The 20,122-nt window shown below is 38.5% G+C and overlaps 1 protein-coding gene across 3 annotated transcripts in view; it reads left to right on the top strand.

The window, feature by feature from the left end:
• Window positions 1-19,915, top strand: part of LOC113434856 (broad substrate specificity ATP-binding cassette transporter ABCG2-like) — a 44,500-nt gene extending 24,585 nt beyond the window's left edge. For all 3 annotated transcript variants that reach the window (XM_087935902.1, XM_026698336.2, XM_026698337.2), the window contains exons 5-16: window positions 752-904; window positions 2,640-2,797; window positions 3,395-3,546; window positions 5,339-5,437; window positions 7,012-7,241; window positions 11,039-11,121; window positions 11,850-11,939; window positions 13,930-14,054; window positions 14,286-14,440; window positions 15,268-15,357; window positions 15,715-15,815; window positions 16,993-19,915. In XM_087935902.1, coding sequence (XP_087792028.1) covers window positions 752-904; window positions 2,640-2,797; window positions 3,395-3,546; window positions 5,339-5,437; window positions 7,012-7,241; window positions 11,039-11,121; window positions 11,850-11,939; window positions 13,930-14,054; window positions 14,286-14,440; window positions 15,268-15,357; window positions 15,715-15,815; window positions 16,993-17,140 — 1,584 coding nt within the window. In that variant the 3' untranslated portion in view covers window positions 17,141-19,915. The remainder of the gene's footprint in view (window positions 1-751; window positions 905-2,639; window positions 2,798-3,394; window positions 3,547-5,338; window positions 5,438-7,011; window positions 7,242-11,038; window positions 11,122-11,849; window positions 11,940-13,929; window positions 14,055-14,285; window positions 14,441-15,267; window positions 15,358-15,714; window positions 15,816-16,992) is intronic.
• The last annotated feature ends 207 nt before the right edge of the window (window positions 19,916-20,122 follow it).

The following is a 20,122-nucleotide window of genomic DNA, read 5'->3' as shown; positions in this document are numbered from 1 at the left end:
CTAGGATTACTCACATAACACCACTGCTACCCAAGCTGCATTGGGTGCTAATTTGCATCCTGGTCCAATTCAAGTTGTTGAGTATTACCTTTAAATTAAGCCCTTCATAGCATGGGACCAGGTGATCTGAAGAAACTATCTTATCCCAATGACTGGTGGGATCTAAGAGGAGAACTTTCTTTGTCATTGTTCCTGCCCTTTGGAACTTCTCACCTCCAGAGGTGATGTGGGGGCCCTGCTTTCCTGGCCTTCAGGAAGAATATCAAGACTGGCTCTGTCCACTGGCATGCAGGTCTAAGAGTGATGTGTAAGCCCAGGAGTCGATGGCTTGAAGGCATTGTCTCTGCCTCTTTGACTTTTTTACCCTCTTAATTTTTAACTTTGCTTTCAATTATGTTCTAATTTTTTTAAAAAAAACGTTTTCTCTATTTTTGATTTTATTTTAAACTCTGTTTTCAATTATCTTTTTACACCACTGTGTGTTTCTATTTGTAAAGTACCCAGTGTCACTTTTAATTTTTTAAAACTTTGCTTTCAATAGTGTTTTAATTTTTTAAAGATGTTTTAAACTTTATTTTTAATTGTATTTTTCCACTCTGTTTTTACACCATGGTGCATTTTTATTTGTAAAGTACCCAGAGTCACTCAGGTGAAATGAGCAGTGTAGAAATTTGACAAAAAAATACATCATGAATTTCTGGTTCAAAGCAAATAAATGGAAATAAGCGAATTGTTTCCTTTGTATTTCCAGGATGATGTTGTGATGGGGACTTTGACTGTGAGGGAAAACCTCCAGTTCTCAGCTGCACTCAGACTGCCAAAAACAGTAAAAGCTCATGAAAAAGAGGAGAGAATAAACCAGATCATCAAGGAGCTGGGATTGACAAAAGTGGCAGATTCAAAGGTAATCAACTTAATTCCCCCGGAGGACCGAGTTCCATAAAGGGAGCACTAGAAATGGACTAGCCTTCACTTACGTGATGATGGTTAAGTGATGCTTTTGCCAGAATTTCAGAGCTGATAATTCAGGGGAGTTTCTGAATAATACAACAAATGAAAACATTCAAGCCAGATCCATTGCCTAATCTCACACCCCTAACTTCACCCTGGCACCCTGAATGGCATCAAGACTTAGAGAGGGTTCTATACTTACGACCACAATTGAGCCCAGAATTTCTGTTAAGTGAGACATTTGTCAAATGAGTTTTGCCCTATTTTATTACCATTCTTGCCACAGTTGCTAAGTGAATCACTGCATTTAATAAGTTAATAACCCAGTTGTTAAATGAATCTGGCTTCCCCGTTGACTTTGCTTGTCAGGAGGTTGCAAAAGGGGATCTCATGACCCCGGGACATTGCAATCGTCATAAATATGAACCAGTTGCCAAGCATCTAAATTTTGATGGAGATGCTGGAAAGGTTGTAAGTGTGAAAAAATGGTCATAAGTCAGTGCTGGTTTTTTTCAGTGCTGTTGTAATTTTGAACGGTCACTAAATCAACTGCTGTAAGTCGAGGACTACCTGCATAAGTATGTTATGGGCAAAATTCTGAATACGGGGTATCTAGAAAATCAAGATATATTGCTGACAAATATTCCAGAGTCACCAAATGAAAATATAAATCCACTGACAGGGGCATGACACCTTTATACCTATATCCATATCCCCCAGAATATGGGGAATATTCCTCTTTTCATTTTTTTTTAAAGTCAAATGCAATTTAGCTGGACTCTTTGTGGCATTAATAGTGAGACCTGTGACCTATAACACCCCTGAATAACCTAACTACCACACAATATCAATCTTTGGGAGAAGTGAAGTACAAGAGAGTTTATGTGGTACCAGATTGTTACATTAAATAAAAGTTAAAGATGAAGAATACAAATTTCTGGCTACTAAACTATCACACTGAGAGAAATCAGTCGTAATGAGATGAAAGCAGTGTATTATCAGCTTTCTGATTAACAGTGTAGAAGTAAATATGATCAAGGTTAAGAGATTAGACAAATAAATGGAGGTGAAGTACAGAGTGCATTGTTAAACCAGATATCGCTATGGTGAGTTCGATCCTAGGTAGAGGCAGGTATTTCTCTCTCTGGACATGCTGAGAATATATCTGCTGAATATAACTCTGCATTGGTGACAGGAAGGGCATCCAGCAAGTAATCACCCAAATCCATTCAGTTGCCCAGACTCCATCCTGCAAGGGATTATGGGGTCATTAAAAGATGATGATATTGCTGTGTCTTCTTCTTCTTATCAACCTTGAACTAGGTTTCAGCAAAGGCTGCCCAAAAGTGACATTGTGTCTGTGCTAATGTACCACTGATAATGAATACATATTCCAATTTGGAAGGGTCCTTGGTAGTCTCTGAGCTTGATTGTTTTCTTCTGGACATGTCATTACCCAAACTGGGTAACACCGTCATGATGTTATGAAATATCTGCAAGAAAACAACCAAGCTCAAAGAGCACGAAGGGCCCTTCATTTCAATCCTGAGCTACAAATTTTCCCCTTTGTTGGTTTTTTTTTTTTATCAAATTCAAATATGAGCCTTGTATTGTTGGGTGCTAAATAATCTCTGCCTGAAAATGTTTTCAAGAAGACGGTATCATAGCTATTCCTGTTTTTCCATTAGGTTGGAACTCAGTTCATTCGTGGTATATCAGGAGGAGAGAGGAAAAGGACCAATATTGGAATGGAGCTCATTACTGACCCGGCCATTTTGTTCTTAGACGAGCCAACCACTGGTCTTGATGCCAGCACTGCCAATGCTGTTTTGCTGCTCTTGAAAAGGTAATTGCTAGACGTAGACGAAATGCTCCATGCAGAAACTACACAGAAAATAACTCAAGGTTTTCAAAAAGAGACTGGACAGCCATTTGGCTGTGATGTATAAGACTCTTGCCTTGAGCCAGAGGTTGGGCTAGAAGATCTCCGAGATCCATGTCAGCTCTTTGATCCCATGATTCTATAAAAGGAAATGATGCTACAGGATTTATGCACGAGGACCACACATAGAATAAAAGGCCATTTTCTATAACATCACCACCTTGATCAGAGGATCAAGATATAATTCAGAAGCAGCTTTCTTAACAGCTCCAGCCACTCCCTGAAAAGAAAAGAGAATAATGAAAAGAAAAAGACCAGTTAAAATGTTGACATTTTGCACAGCGAAACAAAATGATAGATGGATAAATGGAGGGGTGGATAGGTGGATGTTTAATACGCTAATTCTGTAAACTGCTTAGAGAGCTGTAAAGCACTGTAAAGTGCTATTGCTAATTCATTTACCCCCCAAAAAAACAAAACCTAGGATTTGAGTGATCAATAGTAACTTTTATCTTAAGGACTTAACTTTAGGTCTTTAACATATTTCTACTCTCTGTACAGGATGTGCAAGCAAGGGAAAACCATTATTTTTTCCATCCATCAACCACGCTATTCCATCTTCAGGCTGTTTGATAAGCTGACCTTGTTGGCTGCAGGAAGACTTTTGTATCATGGACCTGCTCAGAATGCCTTAGAATACTTCAAGACCATTGGTAGGTGTCCAGAAGGCTATTTATTGAATGGCTGAATATCACTTTTTCTTTAAAACAAAAAACAAAACCCCAGATCTGGGTTCTAGTTTAATTTGGAACCATAATGTTGATGGAGAAGTATTTACCTCTGAGATTAATCTGCCAAAGATCCAATATGATTCTTAGTTCAAAGACAATAGTAAAAGGCAGGATTGCTCATGAAGTATCAATATGAATAAAATTATAAATTACCTTGCTTAATTTAAACCTATGTATTAGATCTTGGAGAGGCTTTGCATAAAGTAACCACAGATGGCCTTGGTCTTCAGACACTCATCATATTTCGAGGCCTTTCCTCAGTTTTCTTAGTATCCCTTCTTTGTGTGTGTATTTATGTACAAAAACCTGAGGAAAAAGTCCGAACCTGCCACAATGAGCTTTGTAGAAATGTGGCCTTCAGAAGCCACCCTCCAAAGGCTTTCCTCAGTTCTATTACACAATAAATAAGGTGTACCAAATACCGTACATGTATTTTGGAAACTTTGGAGTCTAACAATGTGCTGCTATGAAATAATTTTGGGGAAACATTTATTAAGAAGTAGCCATGGGAGATATATATGGAGATGTCCTGTCCTCCTCTAAAACAGTGGTCCCCCACTTTTAGGCACCAGGGAATGGTTCCATGGAGAGGTTTTTCCGTGGACCAGAGCGGTTTGTGGTTTCATGTGCTGCCTGCATCTCGTGGATGGGACTTCACTTGTTTGTGCAGCCTGGTTTCTGGTATGTTCCAGACCAGTGCCGATCCACGGATTGGGAGTTGAGGACTCCTGCTATAAACAATCAACTCTCCATTGACTTGTGCCCCTCCTGGTACCAGTCACTAGCATTAAATCCCAAAGGAAGACAGCAGTGTTACTATCTTTGCTAAGGTGGAGTCTCGCATTTTTGAAATTGGTGGATAGGTTTTGCTTCTCCTGGAAAAACTTAGAAAAGACGTCTAACCCAGTTTCTCAATTTTATTAAAGAATAAAATTCCTCTCTGGTAATATTGTACTGCTAACTAGAGCATACAGAACATTTGCTAGACCAATTCTCGAATACAGTTCATCTGTCTGGAATCCACACTGCATATTGGACATTAAAACAATTGAGAGAGTCCAGAGATATTTCATGAGAAGAGTCCTCCACTCTTCTGCTCACAACAGAATGCCTCATACCACCAGACTTGAAATTTTGTGCTTAGACAACTTAGAACTACGCTGCCTTCGGTCCGATCTAAGCGTAGTACATAAAATTATCTGCTACAATGTCCTCCCTGTCAATGACTACTTCAGCTTCAACCACAACAATACATGAGCACTCAATAGATACAAACTTAAAGCTCCAAATTCGACTGCAGAAAAATTGACTTCAGCAATAGAGTGGTCAATGCCTGAAATGCACTACTTTACTCTTTGGTCTCTTCCCCAAGCCCCCAAAATTTTAACCTTAGACTGTTGACCTCACCCCATTCCTAAAAGGTCTGTAAGGGACATGCATAAGTGCACCAACGTGCCTACTGTCCCTGTCCTAATGTCCCTTTTTATCCGTACCCATTTCATGTAATCATAATCACGTTATAATTATATCTGTTATCTAATACATGCTTAACAAATCAATAAATAAATAAAATAAAGAATCTAGGAAGGCTGTTTGGGCCAGCTCTAGCCAACAGCAATGTAGATGTTTGTGGTATTGTCAGAAAAGCTTTGCCCTATATTTTCACCGTTGAAGTGATGCAAAAGCATTTTGTTTCTCTTCTTTCTTTTTTGAGGTTATGAGTGTGAAGCATACAATAACCCTGCTGACTTTTTCCTGGATATCATTAATGGAGACTCGACAGCTGTGGCTTCTCATAATGAAACTGACAAAGGTATAGTGTGCAAAACATTGTTCGCAATCTTGTATGCCATGGAGAGGCAATCAGGGTTTTTTTTGCACTGTCAACGCTGTCATTGAGCTCCCTTAGGATCTGAACAGTCAAATGGCACAGCAAGAAATACATATCCAAGAACATTAGATTCATTTGTATGTCAGTATTCCCAAATTCTGCATAGCTTTCCACTAATCATGGAGTCACAGAAAGTGGGAAAAGCTGCATCCATCATTACATGGATCATATTTTAATACCAGCCCTGACAAATTGATGCCAGAAAAAATGCCCAGATTAACATTTCGTTCCGGAGGATTAATTGGACTGCATTAAATCATAGCCTTATCAAACCTCTAGCTGTGCTATGTATCTGATGAAGTGAGCTACAACCCACAAATGTTGATACAGTTGTTAGCCAAAAAAGAATAACAGAATAACAACGTTGGAAAGGATCTTGGAGGTCATCTAGTCCAACCCCCTGCTCAAGCAGGAAACCCTGGCCTGTACCATTCAAGACAGGTGGCCCTCCAGACTCTTCTTAAAAGCCTCCAGTCATGGAACACACTCAACTTCTGGAGGCAATCCGTTCTCCTAATTGATATCATTGTTAGGAAATTTCTCCTTAGTTCTAGGTTACGTCTCTTGTTTTGCCTTCTGGTAAGATACTACCAGATTTCTGTCTTTTTTCCAACCTTTTAATGTTGGTAGTGTTGTTATTTCATCTTAGATTTTGGTATGCTCCACTTTAAGCCACCTTTGGATGTAAACATGTGGTTAAAAAAAATCAAAAATAAATAAAAGGATACATACACTCCCACCAATTTGTGGGACGGATCATGATTAATGAGATGCAAGTCAAAGTTTGAACTCAGCTACACAGAAATTCACTGGGGTGACTTTGAGTCAGTAGTTTAACTTACCTCCCAAGATAGTTATAGGGAAAATTAAAAGAAAGAGATATCAGTATGCTACCTCAAGTTCCTTAAAGAAAAGCAGATATGGATCAAACAAACAAACAGTTCTGAATTGGCTTTGCTGAGATCTATAGTTTGTACAATTTTCTCTCATCATCATTAGCATAAATACAGGTAGTCCTCAACTTACAACAGTTCATTTAGTGACCCTTCAAAGTTACATCAGCACCGAAAAAGCGACTTATGACCATTTTTCACATGATCGTTGCAGCTTCCCCCTGGTCACATGATCAAAATTTGGATCCTTGGCAACTGATTCATATTTATGGCGGTCGTAGCATCCTAGGTCACAAGATCGCTGTTTGCGAACTTCTGGCAAGCGGAGTTAATGCGGAAGTCAGACTTAACAATCTTGTTACTAGTTTAACAATTGCAGTGATTCATTTAACCATGGTGGCAAGAAAGGTTAAAAAAAGGGGCAAAACTCACTTAAATGCCTCGCTTAACAACAGAAATTTGGAGCTCAACAGTGGTCGTAAGTTGAGGACCACCTGTATTTAAGCAATAATAGTCTCACAATGATCAAGCCAAATTGCCATGCCACCCAGAGAATTCAAAACCATATTCAATGTAATTAATTTTCCTCTTATCTCTTTAAAGATGGTATTCAAGATCAGACACTGATAGAGAAATTGGTAGAGAAGTATTGCGGTTCTTCTTACAATCAAGAAACCAAAACAGAACTGGAAAAGTTGTCTTCAAAGGGCGAAACAAAAGAGAAAACTTTCCAAAAAATCACTTATTCCACTTCCTTCTTTCACCAGATGAAGTGGGTCTCCAAACGGATGTTCAAAAATTTGATAGGTAATCCTCAAGCCTCCATAGCACAGGTAATTTTAAAAGTTTTAAGCGTCCTATCCGTTGGCTTTCCAGTCTTACACTTACTCTAAATGTAGATGAGCTGTGGTGGCGCAGTGGTTAGAAAGCAGTATTGCAGGCTAAGTCTGCCGACTGCCAGCAGTTTGATTCTCACCGACTCAAGGTTGACTCAACCTTCTTCTGAGATTGATAAAATAAAGACTCAGATTGTTGGGGGCAATATGGCGACTCTATAAACTGCTTAGACATAGCTGTAAAAGCACTGTGAAGTGGTATATAACTCTTGAGTGCAATTGATATTGCTGGTGAAGCTGGTGAGGTATTGCTTGGGACTTACTTGTCAATGCTAATTTATTTTCAAGTCCTTAATTTCTTTTACTTTTCTTCTTAGATAAATTTTACAATACTGTTGAAAACTGCAGAGGCTTATTTCCGTTTCTGTTAACAAGTCTTTCCATCATCCCTCTAACACATCTCTGACCACCCACCAATTTGAGAAATCCTAGCTGGGAATTGTCTCTTGACATTCCCTTGATGATGGAAGGGGTCTCAGAGAAGATCAGCTGGAGAAAAAACTGATCTTCTTTGAGATTCTTCTCATTCTCAGAGATAGCACCAGTTTGAATGCTGCCTCTCTAGGAAACTAACTAACCTGATTATCACTCCATTTCCTGGTCCAAAGAATTCATAGTTTCTGATGGAGCGAGCTGTAAATTTCTTGTTGGCTGGGACTTCTGCTCTTGGACCTGCTAGAGCTTCTGTCCTCGCAGGAGTCTCCAACCTTGGCAACTTTAAGACTTGTGGACTTCAACTCCCAGAATTCCTCAGTGAGTCATGCTGATTGAGGTATTCTGGGAGTTGAAGTTTATAAGTCTTAAAGTTGCCAAGGTTGGAAACTCCTGCTCTATAGATATTTTGAGGGGTGTCAAACTTGATTTTATTGAGGGCCACATCAGGGTTGTGTTTGACCGCGGGGGACCAGGGTGGGTGTGGCCAGGGTGGGCATGGCCAGCTTGATGTCACTCATATCAGGGTGCCTGTGGTGGCCCAAGCGCTCTGCCAGTGAAAACAGGCTCCCAAGCTCCATTTTCGGCTGTGACGGCCTCCTGCAACCTTCTGACAGTAAAAACAGAGCTCGAGTGGGCTGCATGTGGTCCTCCTGAGCTCCGTTTTCATGGTAGAGGCACCGTGGGCCGGTCCCTTGCTGTTTCCAGGGTAGCCCTGCAGCTGTGGGCCAGATCTAAGTATCCTGCTCTAGCATTTTTCACTACTTTCCTGCAGCTGAGACACCCTGTGGTCTTAATTTCCTGCTCATCCCACACAGTAATTTCCTGATTCTCCACATTTTTTTTCTGTCTGGCTGTAAAAAGCAAACATGAGAAAGGAAGAATGAGGGCGAGGATAAACTGGCTGTCATTTTTGTATCCTTCCATTAGCCAGCTGTAGGAGCTCAGTAATGATGGATACTAGCTTGACAACTTGAATTTGCTGGGAAAGATTTCAGATAGGTGAATCCAGTGACTGTGCAAAGTTCTCTAAGATTCAATAAACGAAGACTGATTTTGGGTCCCTGATAGTGTAATAGTTATGTTTTAGAGATAATTGCCAGGGGGAAATAGCAGCAGATAAAATCTGTACCCTTTAACCATCATTTCTTAGAGTTTTAGTGGTATTGGGAAACTTTAGAAGTGGTGCTTAATAAAATGATTAGATCAGTCTGATTTCATGTTAAACCTTTGCTCTCCACGGGGCAATAATCGCCTCATCACAACAGCCTTTGATGTGGTACGTTGATGTTATGAAAATCCCTTTTAATTGCATTGTAAAAGCTTGACCTTGTGACAAGAATTATGCCCTTTAAGAGCCTTATAATCTCCAGAGGGCTGAGAGTCCTAACTTCCTGCCCCTCACGATTGTTTTGATCTTCCTAACCTCCTTAGGAATGGTTTTGAAATGAAATCTATAAATGCTCCAAGGTATTCCTTTAAACCTCTGGGTTAATCTTCTCAGACCGGTCTTATATGCTCTCTAATACAATTGGCTGAGTTGCATGATTTTCGACACTAGATCTTTTTGGCAGTTTTTGGAATTTTTTCAAGATCAACTCTCAATGGCCTGATACCATTACCTTGGCTGCAATTTTAAACAATGCTGTGTAGTTCTTGTAGGTCAACTATTTCAATGACAGATGAAATAATTAATTAAACTAATTAAATCATGAGCCTCAGGCCAAGTTTCAAAAGAAATCCAGCTTTTTATTAGGAGCTTCAAGCCAGCACAGACCAGGTAGAGCCAACTCTGACCTGAGTTAATTTGCAGTTTGTCTCTGATCCTGTTTCCCCCGCCCCCCAATATGTGTCATCAGTCACATACCCCAATGAAGCAATTTTGCGGGTGGTAAAAGTCCCCCCCTCCGGCTACCGTGGGTTCCTGTGGAGATGACCTTGGCATATCAGTTGGAACGGGCCTTGTTTTGACTGAGATACCAGTTGCTTGATGCAGCAGCGAAGTTCAAACTCCCACCCCACCTTGCCCATAGCAGCTCAAGAGCAGTTCAGGGATGCTTTGCGAGTTGACACATAGACTTTACTGAACATTCTAAGAGATGAAACCACATTTTATGAAGGATGAGAAGTTCACATCGTATCTGTCTTATCCCATGGTGATGCAGCTTGAGATGACGGCTCCTTGGTGCTCTCTGAACGTGGTTATTTTCTTGCAAATGTTTCATTATCCTAACTAGGTAACATCATTGGTGCTAGGCAGTAGTGGGATTCAAATTTTTTTTACCACCAGTTCTGTGGGCATGGCTTGGTGGGCATGACAGGGGAAAGATACTGTAAAATCTCTAGTCAGAGGTGGTTTTTGCCAGTTCTCTGAACTACTCAAAATTTCCGCTATCGATTCTCCTGAACTGGTTAGAACCTGCTGAATACCACCTCTGGTGCTAGGCTAGTGTTAGCACTGATGACTAGCACTGATGATATCACCTAGTTAGGGTCATGAAACATTTGCAAGAAAACAACCAAGCTCAGAGAGCACCAAGGACTCCTCATTTCAACAAACATTTTCCTTTATTGGCAGCTTGAGATGGTTGCATAAAGTCAGCAGATTACAATAGAACAATTTTTTGCCAATATTTTTATGTTAGTCTATAGATGAAACAAATTGTTCCAAGTTGTGAAACTACTAACACAATTTCAAACTTATCCTGAAATTAACAATTAGTGCTAAAACTAGCCATTCATATTTAATATAAATCAAATATAGCATCAACCTTACGAACTCTCAAGTTTCTTCTTTCTGCTATGTATTCAAAATGGACAATGAGAACAGGCAACAGAATTTCATTTTTAACATATACCAGCATGCTCATGGTAAAAAATGACAATAGCATTTAGACTTATATACCGCTTTACAGTGCTTTACAGCCTCTCTAAGCAGTTTACAGAGTCAGCATATTTCCCCCAACAATCAGGGTCCTCATTTTACGGATCTCAGAAGGATGGAAGGCTGAGTCAACAATAAAGGTTATCTTATCTCACCTCACCTCACCTCACCTCACCTCACCTCACCTCACCATCTTCTCATCTTCTCTTCTCATCTTATCTTAAAATGAATACTGGTTAGTAGTGATGACTGGAAAATTTGTTTTTTATAGCGTGATGGCTTCAATTTTTAAAAGAATGAATGAAGGCCATTTGGGAAAGAAAACTAAGCAAAAATTGTCTTTGATTTTGGTGATGTCAATTTGTGCACCATGATGATGTATAAACAAACAACTGAACATAATATATTTATATTTCAGTTATTGGTCACGATTTTCCTGGGATTAGTTGTGGGTGCCATATTCTTTGGTGTAACAAACGATAGCAAAGGTTTGCAAAATAGGTGAGTCCTTTTGGTATAATAAGGTGACCAAATAAGTGACATTTGCTTTGAGTACGAATTCCAACAATGATAGCTTAAAATAAAGTGAAGCCTTATTTTAATAGATTGAAAGTGTTCATTACACAAGAATGTATGGGGAAGTGTAGAGACTTCCACTATTTTGTCCGATATTTATCACTATGTACTGTTTTTGCATAATGGCATCAATAAACAAATTATATTTTGGAGATAGCGCTTCAATTCTGCTATGAAAAAGGCTAGAAATATTGAAATAGGGTGTGCTTTTCATAAAAGAGAGTGACATCCTTACTTCTGCCATCTTCACTGTTTAATAACATGATCTGTTGCTTATAAAGCCAAAAAACACAGCCCACACAAAATTGACATAAAATGTTGCCAGAAGTAATAACTTTTCTTGTTTTAATTTTGATAAAACATTTTTGATCCAAGTTAAAGGAAGATAGCTGTTCCTTTTCTGAAAACTTCTTAGCCAGGCTTATCATTTATTTTAAATTTTAAAATAAATTTTTAAATTTTAAATTTTAAAACCAGTGAAACTTCTTTTTCTAAATCATTCTCCTTGATCTGCTGTTCACTTTCTAGAACACAAGTGATAGAACATTTTTTGCTAAGAAAATAAAACCCAGGCTCAATTATTTTATTTTATTCTTTAAAAAAAGCTGTTTAAAAGACTAGTTTCTCACATTGACAATCTGTGTTTTTCCTAGAATTGGTGCCATGTTCTTTATGACTACTAATCAGTGTTTCAGCAGCATCTCAGCAATTGAACTCTTTGTGGTGGAGAAGAAAATATTTATGTAAGTAAGCATTCCTAGACAAAATAGGAATAATAATTATAATAATAGGTGATAAACATTTAAAAGTACTTGGTGATAAATATTTTAATCTATTAGCTCTTCATTTGCAGTCTCCTTGGAGTTGAGAAGGCCTCAAGGCGTGTGCAAGTTTGACTTTCATTGTGGTATTTGTGTGTATATTTATGGGGAAATCCAAAAACTCAAGATAGTGGTCACAATGTACCAGTTACATAGGCTTATGTTTGTATGACTATTTGTAACTTTAATCTGTGATAATTATTAAGAATGCCACCTACTCCATGATTCTGGGTAGTACAAGCAATGGCACTTAGACTTATATACATCTCCACAGTGCTTTACAGCCCTCTCTAAGAGGTTTATAGAGTCAGCCTATTGCCCCAAACAATTTGGGTCCTCATATTACCGACCTTGGAACGCTGGAAGGCTGAATGACCTTGTGCCAGTCAGGATTGAACTGCTGGCAGGATCAAACTATTGGCAGTTGGCAGAATTAGCCTGCAATACTGCATTCTAATCATGGTGCCACTATGGCTCCATCAAAAGAACATTCAAAACATTCATTCAAAACAAATTGGCAAGCACAACTGATACAGAAGAGATAAAAAAAACATACAAAGTCTTCCTGAAACAAAAGGTCTTATTTAAAGTTTGGAATGGCGGCTTTAATCTGTAATTTTTAAAATATACAGGGGCAAATATGAAATGGCTTAAATTATAAGGAATCACCGTTTTTGCAGAAATAATGATTAAATATGTATATTCTAAGAATGGGAGTTTGTGATTAGGATACATATTGTTATCAAGATATATCAAAATGTGATGTTTATTTCAGGAGTGGGATTCAATTTTTTTAACAACCGGTTCTGTGGGCGTGGCTTAGCTGGTGGGTGTGGCTTGGTGCTCATGTTATTGGCTGGGCGTGGCCAACTTAATATCACTCACATCGAGGCACTGTCTCCTCGTCTTGACTCTGATGACTGTTGGGATGCTGCAACAATTATAAGTGTGAAAAATGGTGATAAGTCACTTTTTTCAGTGCCATTGTAACTTTGAATGGTCATTCCACACAAGCAAAATACCAGCAAATGAGGGGGAAAAAACTCCAGAGATGTTCCTGAGATAGGAAGTCTAGTCCTGCCAAGAATGTAATAAGGGTTAATGGAGAGGCAGTTTCTGTAAGCAACACCAGAATGTTTCCTTCCTGCCTTCCTTACAGGATTAGCCCAGTAATTTCTTCTAACAACTGGTTCTAGCGAATAGGTATGAACTGGTAGAATCCCACCCCCGATTTATTTTGTGAATGTTTTATTGATTTATTTATCTATCTAGTGTGTGAACTCAGCCATAGAGGCCTGAAATGCTGAGACAGGTTTTATGTATAGAGCAGTGGCGGCTAATCTTTTTGGGCTCCCATGCTGAAAATTGTGCTCACACATACACATGCTCGCATGCCAGCCACCCAGAAGGCTATGTGAATGCCCCCCACACCCCCTGCACATGTGCACGAGACCCCCCATGCACCCTGTGCATCTCTGCACATGCGCGCACATCTCCCATATACCCCCGCCTCCTGCGCATCGTGCCAGATACCCGACAATCAGTGTTGGGCGGGCAGCGTGTGTGCATGCGCAGTGAGACTCTTCCGGGCGACCTCTCTCATGCCGGCAGAAATGGCTCTGCATGCCACTTCTGGCACACATGCCATAGATTCGCCATCACGGGTATAGAGTGTGAATACAGCTTGTAATTTATTCCATAAACAGTAGTTACGTTATTATTCAGTATACTGTGTACACTGGTTGTAAGAGGTCAAACTAAAACCTGTAGATCTTTTGCAAATGCGATTGTTCCAGTCAGGATAATTTCCAAGGAATGGTCATTCTGCTGCAATTCACAAATGACACATCTATATTTTTAATGAGTGAAAGTTAATTGAGTATCTGATTTTTTTGGGGCTGTTTTGTTATAGACATGAATATATCAGTGGATACTATCGAATTTCTGCATACTTCTTCTCAAAACTAATGGCTGATTTAATACCCATGAGGACTCTACCCAGCATAATTTTCACATGCATAGTTTATTTCATGCTAGGTAAGTTTATCACCTTTATCTATCTGGAAAAATATATCTGCACACAAATGTTTGGTGTATAGATGTTATCAAACTAAACTGTAAAACTATAGACATTATAAAAACTAAAAAGCACCTTTATGCAAATTAGAATGGATTATATAACAAAAAAAAATTCTAATCCTCAGGGCAAAATAATGTTTGACAATATAATAGGATTGACATTTCAATCCTGCTTTTCTTGTTTTCAAGGCCTGAAGCCCACTGTAGAGGCTTTCTTTATAATGATGTTCACTCTGATGATGGTGTCATACACTGCAACCTCGATGGCCCTTGCTATTGCTACAGGACACAATGTGGTGGCTGTTGCCAATCTTCTGATGACTATCAGCTTTGTTTTTATGATTGTAAGTATCTTGAACAGATGTCTCATTAAGGCTACTTTGTCCAACTTCAGAGGTAGCCAAGGGGTCAAAAAAATTTGTCAACCACCAACCATGGAATCAAAGCCCCTTTCTTTGGAATTTGTTGCCACAACACACATTAGAAGATGGTGTTTCCATTGAATGAGTGTGACTTCCTTATTGACTAACCCTAACTATTTGCTTGCCTCTCTCCCTGTTATCATCTGTCAGAGGTGGCATTCAGCAGGTTCTGATCAGTTCTGGAGAACCGGTAGCGGAAATTTTGAGTAGTTCGGAGAACTGGCAAATACCACCTCTGACTGCGCCCCCATCTATTCTCTGCTTCCCGAGTCTGAGCTTTTGTTGCCCTGCACAGGAGAACGGAGCTGGAAAGCAGGTTAATGGGGTAGGGAGGGAATGGGATTTTGTAGTAACTTTCCCCCAGGAGTGGGGGAGGAATAGGGATTTTGCAGTATCCTTCTCCTGCCACGCCCACCAAGCCAGACCACGCACATCAAGCCACGCCCACAGAACCGGTAGTAAAAAAAATTTGAATCCCACCACTGTCATCTGTACCCCACATAATGCTGTTCTGTTCTGTTATACATCAACATCAGCCAGCTTTCCCAAATACGGGCATTTCTCTTACCACCAAGCCAGCTGGGAGATGGGATACAGAAGATACGACACGCAAAGGAAGCAAATGGATTTAGTCGAGAAAATAAAAAAAGCTTTTAACATTCCTGGAAATGTTTGATCATTTCTTGATTATAGTTTCAAAAATTACATTCCTTTTTTAATGAATGTTGCGTCTTCGATTTTATCTGCAGATTTTCTCTGGGTTGTTGGTAAATCTGACCAGTATTCTGTCATGGCTTTCTTGGCTCCAGTACTTCAGCATCCCTCGATATGGCATGACAGTAAGTGCTACATCATCTTGAAAAGAAGAATTGATCAATATGTATCTTTCCATCCATCTGTCCGTCCATCCACAAACATTTTATAGCCCACAATTGTGTTGCTGAATAGCAAACAAATCCAATCCTTTCAAGACCTCAGAATCTCTGTTCTGTGATTTTATGAGTTTAATAATGGAAGGAGAGAATATTGATTCATCTTTATGGGTTATGGCCCCAGTGCAGCTAAACATATAACGAAGGGGGCAATTTGAACAGCAATGGGTATATTTTAAGTCTAATGCACATAATATGTAATACTTCTGAATGCATTGTTTTGGGTATGCTTTCAAAAACACTATTGTTTCCTCACCTTCAAAGGCATTGCAGATTAATGAATTTGTGGGCCTTGACTTCTGCAATTTCCATACAAATGAAAACTGGATCACCTCCAATTGCACAGAAGTTAGCACAATTCAGCTGTAAGTACGATCTGTTTTTCTCAGCTCTACCTAGTACTGAAGACTTGAGGCAATCCTGGTATGAGATATTATAAGGGAAAGAAATGACATCTTATCCCTTTAATATTATTGTTTATGAAGTCTTGAATCCTTTAAAGTGGGAATCAGGAGGAGAAAGCACCTAAGTCTGATCAGGTGGGTCCCCCAGAATATGTTTTTCTTTCTAAAGATTTTGCACTGATAATACCAACAACTTAAAACCGTAACTGAGTTTGGAATTATAATTGTAAATCATGCCAGTCATTAAGTGGCTCATCACATGACTAGCCTGATATGACAATATTGCTACCATGTTTCCCCAAAAATAAGACCTTGTCTTATATTTTTGCCACCAAAAAGGCACCAAGGATTTATTTTCGGGGGATGTACCTCACTTGCGCGCATTGCCCCCGATCTCCTTTTCACTGTCAGAGGCCTTCAGGAACTTCTTATGTGGCCAGCAAGGCTTTTCTGAAGGCCTCTGCAGCTGATAACAGAGCTCTGGATCGATCCGGAGCTTTGTTATCAGCTACAGAGGCCTTCAAGAAAGCCTTGCCGGCTGCAGAAGAAATGGGCCGGCAAGGCAGGTGTCGGGGTGTGCAAGGCCTGGCTATAGCTGTCCAAAGGTAAGCAGTAGGGCAGCTCCACTCCCCCATCCCCACCCTAGCATAATTTTTACCCACCCACTCTGGAGTGAGTGGAATCTTAATTGGGACTTATTTGGGGGGGGGGGGGGGTAGGGCTTATATTCGGCACACATCAAGCTAGGACTTACTTTCAGGGTAGGTCATATTTTCAGGGAAACAGGATATGTGATGGTTTTAAGGCCACTCTCAGTCCAATCCGCATCCATGGATATGATGTGGCCATCTCCATTGTTGCAGTCCTTGGTCCACACAAGACAAAGGTTCCTTTGGTGGTCTCTGAGCTTGGTTGTTTTCTTGCAGATGTTTCATTCATTCAGATGTACTGATGATGACCCTACCTAGTTTGGGTTATGTAATGTCTGCAAGAACACAACCAAATTCAGAGAGCACCAAGGACCCCCTCATTTCAACCCTGAACTACAAATATTCTCTTCTATTGGTACCACACAAGATTGTCTCATCTGTGGTGGAGTTTCTGATGATTAAAAATCTCTGCTTGTATTTCTTTCTAGGTGCACTGGAGAACAATATCTAGAAAGCCAAGGGATTGATGCAAGTAATTGGGGGTTATGGCAGAACCACGTGGCATTGGCTTGCATGACTATCATTTTCCTCACTATTTCTTACTTGAAGCTACATTTCATGAAAAAGTTCTCTTAAGTCAGTGAAGTTGTCAAGTGTCCAATCCAGAATAGTGTAAAGAGAAGAACGAGGAAAAAAAGACTATAGCTTTCCTAACTGTATTCTTTTGAACTTTTCTTCCTGATTAACCATCTCACAAACAAGAAAAGCCTCAGCCTTCAGCCAAGATGTTTGCCTTGATAACACCCTCAGATATTACTTGGTTGTGTGTCAAAAAGTCTGAAAAATCAAATGGCGGTTATTTCCTGCTTACAAGTCTGGAGACTTCCTTTAATACCGATGGCATTTATTTTATTTATATTTTATTTGTTTCTGCATACTCCTGACATAACCCATGCTGATTCACAACATTAAATGATAATAAAATTATATTTAAATGAATGGACCCATCAATAAATAGCAATAAAATCAATCGTATCGCAAATAAAATTAATCCTTGATACAAAGATAAATAAACCTAGAAGGGAATGCTACCATTTAAAGATTTCAGGTTATTTTTCAAATAATCAAATATAGTGGTACCTTGGTACTCATTGTTAATTGGCTTCAGGAGACGTGTTGAGTATCAAAAATTATGAGCACCAAACAATTTTTTCCCATAAGGCAGCTGACACCAACAATTTTTAGTTTGTGTGTTGAGTACCAAACAAACATTGAGTACCAGGACAAAATTTTCATGTCAAAATGCATTGAGAACCAAATTTGGTATGAGTTTCAAAGCAGTTGAGTACCAAGGTACCACTGAATGTGTTTAATTCTTCCCCAGATACTAAATGGTTTGAAATGCTTAATTCCAGATTAATCATATTTCTTAACAAACAGGATAGTGAGCAATTCATAGTCTGAAATATAATCATGAAGTGTAACCAAGCCATTGGAGATAAACCAGGACTGGTGACGGATACTGCAAGAAATACCAAAACTCTATACTTTATTGATAATGTTTATTATTATTTATTTTTATTTATCATATTTTTAAATTGCCCATCTCCTTCATTGACTTTGGGCAATGTACAGATAAGATGTAGCTAGATTTAGACTATAGCAAACCTGAAATCTTGACAGCAATTTTTTTGTTCTTTCATCAAAGAGACTCTAGGCAAGGCAATCTTTCTTATACCTTCCTGTTTTCATGTTTTCCTAATGACTGCCATATATTTTCTTCAGTGCTAACTCCATGCTGTTCTACAATTGCACAAAAGGTTACTTAAATATCCAGTCCAATTCAAACCTATCCAGTCCAATTCTTTATTACAGATCAATGATCCAGATCAAGTCAGTCTTACTAAATAAAACCTAGAGGATACAACCCACAAAGTAGAACATATAAAATAAAATAAGGCTCAAAAGGCAACAAGAATTACAAACATGCTAGCATTATTTTGCTATCAAATTTTCTACAAATGTTATTAGTTGCCACACAAGTATGGAAAGATGATATTTTTGTTTGTTATTTACAGGCTGCAAAACATTTCAATTCTTTGTTATGGATTGTACTTTGTGTGCAATGCATAGAATGAGAATTACCCCTCTATACACTGAAAACCTGTGAATATATGGGAAAACATTGATATAAAAATGTACTTAGTATGTTGGGATAATAGTCAGGTGGATTCCAGTTCAAATGATCATATTATCTATAGGTAGAGCATAAACGTTTTATTCCAGTGCACTAGGCATTTAAGCCTATTTCATGGAGTATTTTTTTCATGACTTTTTTGGAAGCCAGTGATTGAACTACCATACCTTAAACTTAAAACAGTGATAGTTGGTTGTTCGGTAACAACAAATTAAGAAATACCTGCTTTATATCAAAGTATATGAAGGGTGCCCAACATTGATGTCAATATAACAGGCACAAATAGGTGGTTAAAGCTGTCCCCCTTTTTAACATGTATAAGATGCATTTTTTTTTCTTTTGTTCAATCTTGTCCAATTCTCAGAGAATGCCTAGAAAAGTCAACAATTTCTTGGCAAGATTTTTTTCAGAAGTGATTTGCTATTGTCTTCTTTCCAGGGTCGAGAGAAAGTGACTAGCCCAAAGTCACCCAGCTGACTTGAGATTCAGCACGAGACTAGAACTCATGGTCTCTCGCATTTCTAACCTGATGCCTTAACCACTACACCAAACTGGCTTTTGTGATGCATAAAATAAATCACATTCTGACATTATTGACAGCCCTGACATATGCCCCTGCCTCATATTAACACTGATATAAAGTGATTATTAAAAACGACTTCATGGGTAGGTAAAAATAAATGTAATTGAATATGCTTTAAGACTGAGATATATATTGAAACCTTTAATGGATTTTTAGCATTTGGAAAAGACAAACCTAATTGTGCCATTGATGAATTTTACATGATAATGGAAATTTTAACTTCCTCAATCTTCAGTTTTATCACTAAGCACATGTTTTCTCTTCTATTTTTTTCTGGAATTTAAAACTGAGGAAATGGAAATGATATGCCTATGTTAACTTTTTAATACTTTGGCAATACTTTTGTTCTTCTGGACAAAATTCAGTTATATTTCCAACACTGTAGGTAGCTAGGCATATAAATAAATACGTTGTTGATTCTTATTTCATGAATTTTATACCTTTAGGTTACTTTATAAACTCATGTATCTATGTATGTATAAAGGTTCGTGGGTTAATAACATTGTACTTTAGTTCAACTTATTGTCAACAAAACTTTTAAGTCATCTGGGGTTTATTATTGCAAAAAGCATTTGGATTGTCTAAAATTACAGAAACGCAATAGATTTGATTAAAACTTTTTTTTATTTCATAGTCTGCTCTGGATTTGTTGCCAGGTCTACAACTCTTGAATTATTATTATTTTTGAAAAATATACTTTATAATTCCAAATCTATCGTTCTTTAGACAATTAAAGTATATTATTATGATTGATATTGGTTGTTTGTAAAAACTCTGCGAAGAAGAAATGGAACATTCTATATTAATAATCAATAGTTAACTGTCTTACATTATTAAC

This window comes from Pseudonaja textilis, chromosome 6 (assembly GCF_049901715.1).
Source record: "Pseudonaja textilis isolate UNSWEBS1 chromosome 6, rPseTex1.2, whole genome shotgun sequence".
In the NCBI taxonomy this organism is placed as follows: Eukaryota; Metazoa; Chordata; class Lepidosauria; order Squamata; family Elapidae; genus Pseudonaja; species Pseudonaja textilis.
The sequence above is the reverse complement of the archived record's forward strand: the minus strand, read 5'-3'. Positions and strand labels throughout refer to the sequence as shown.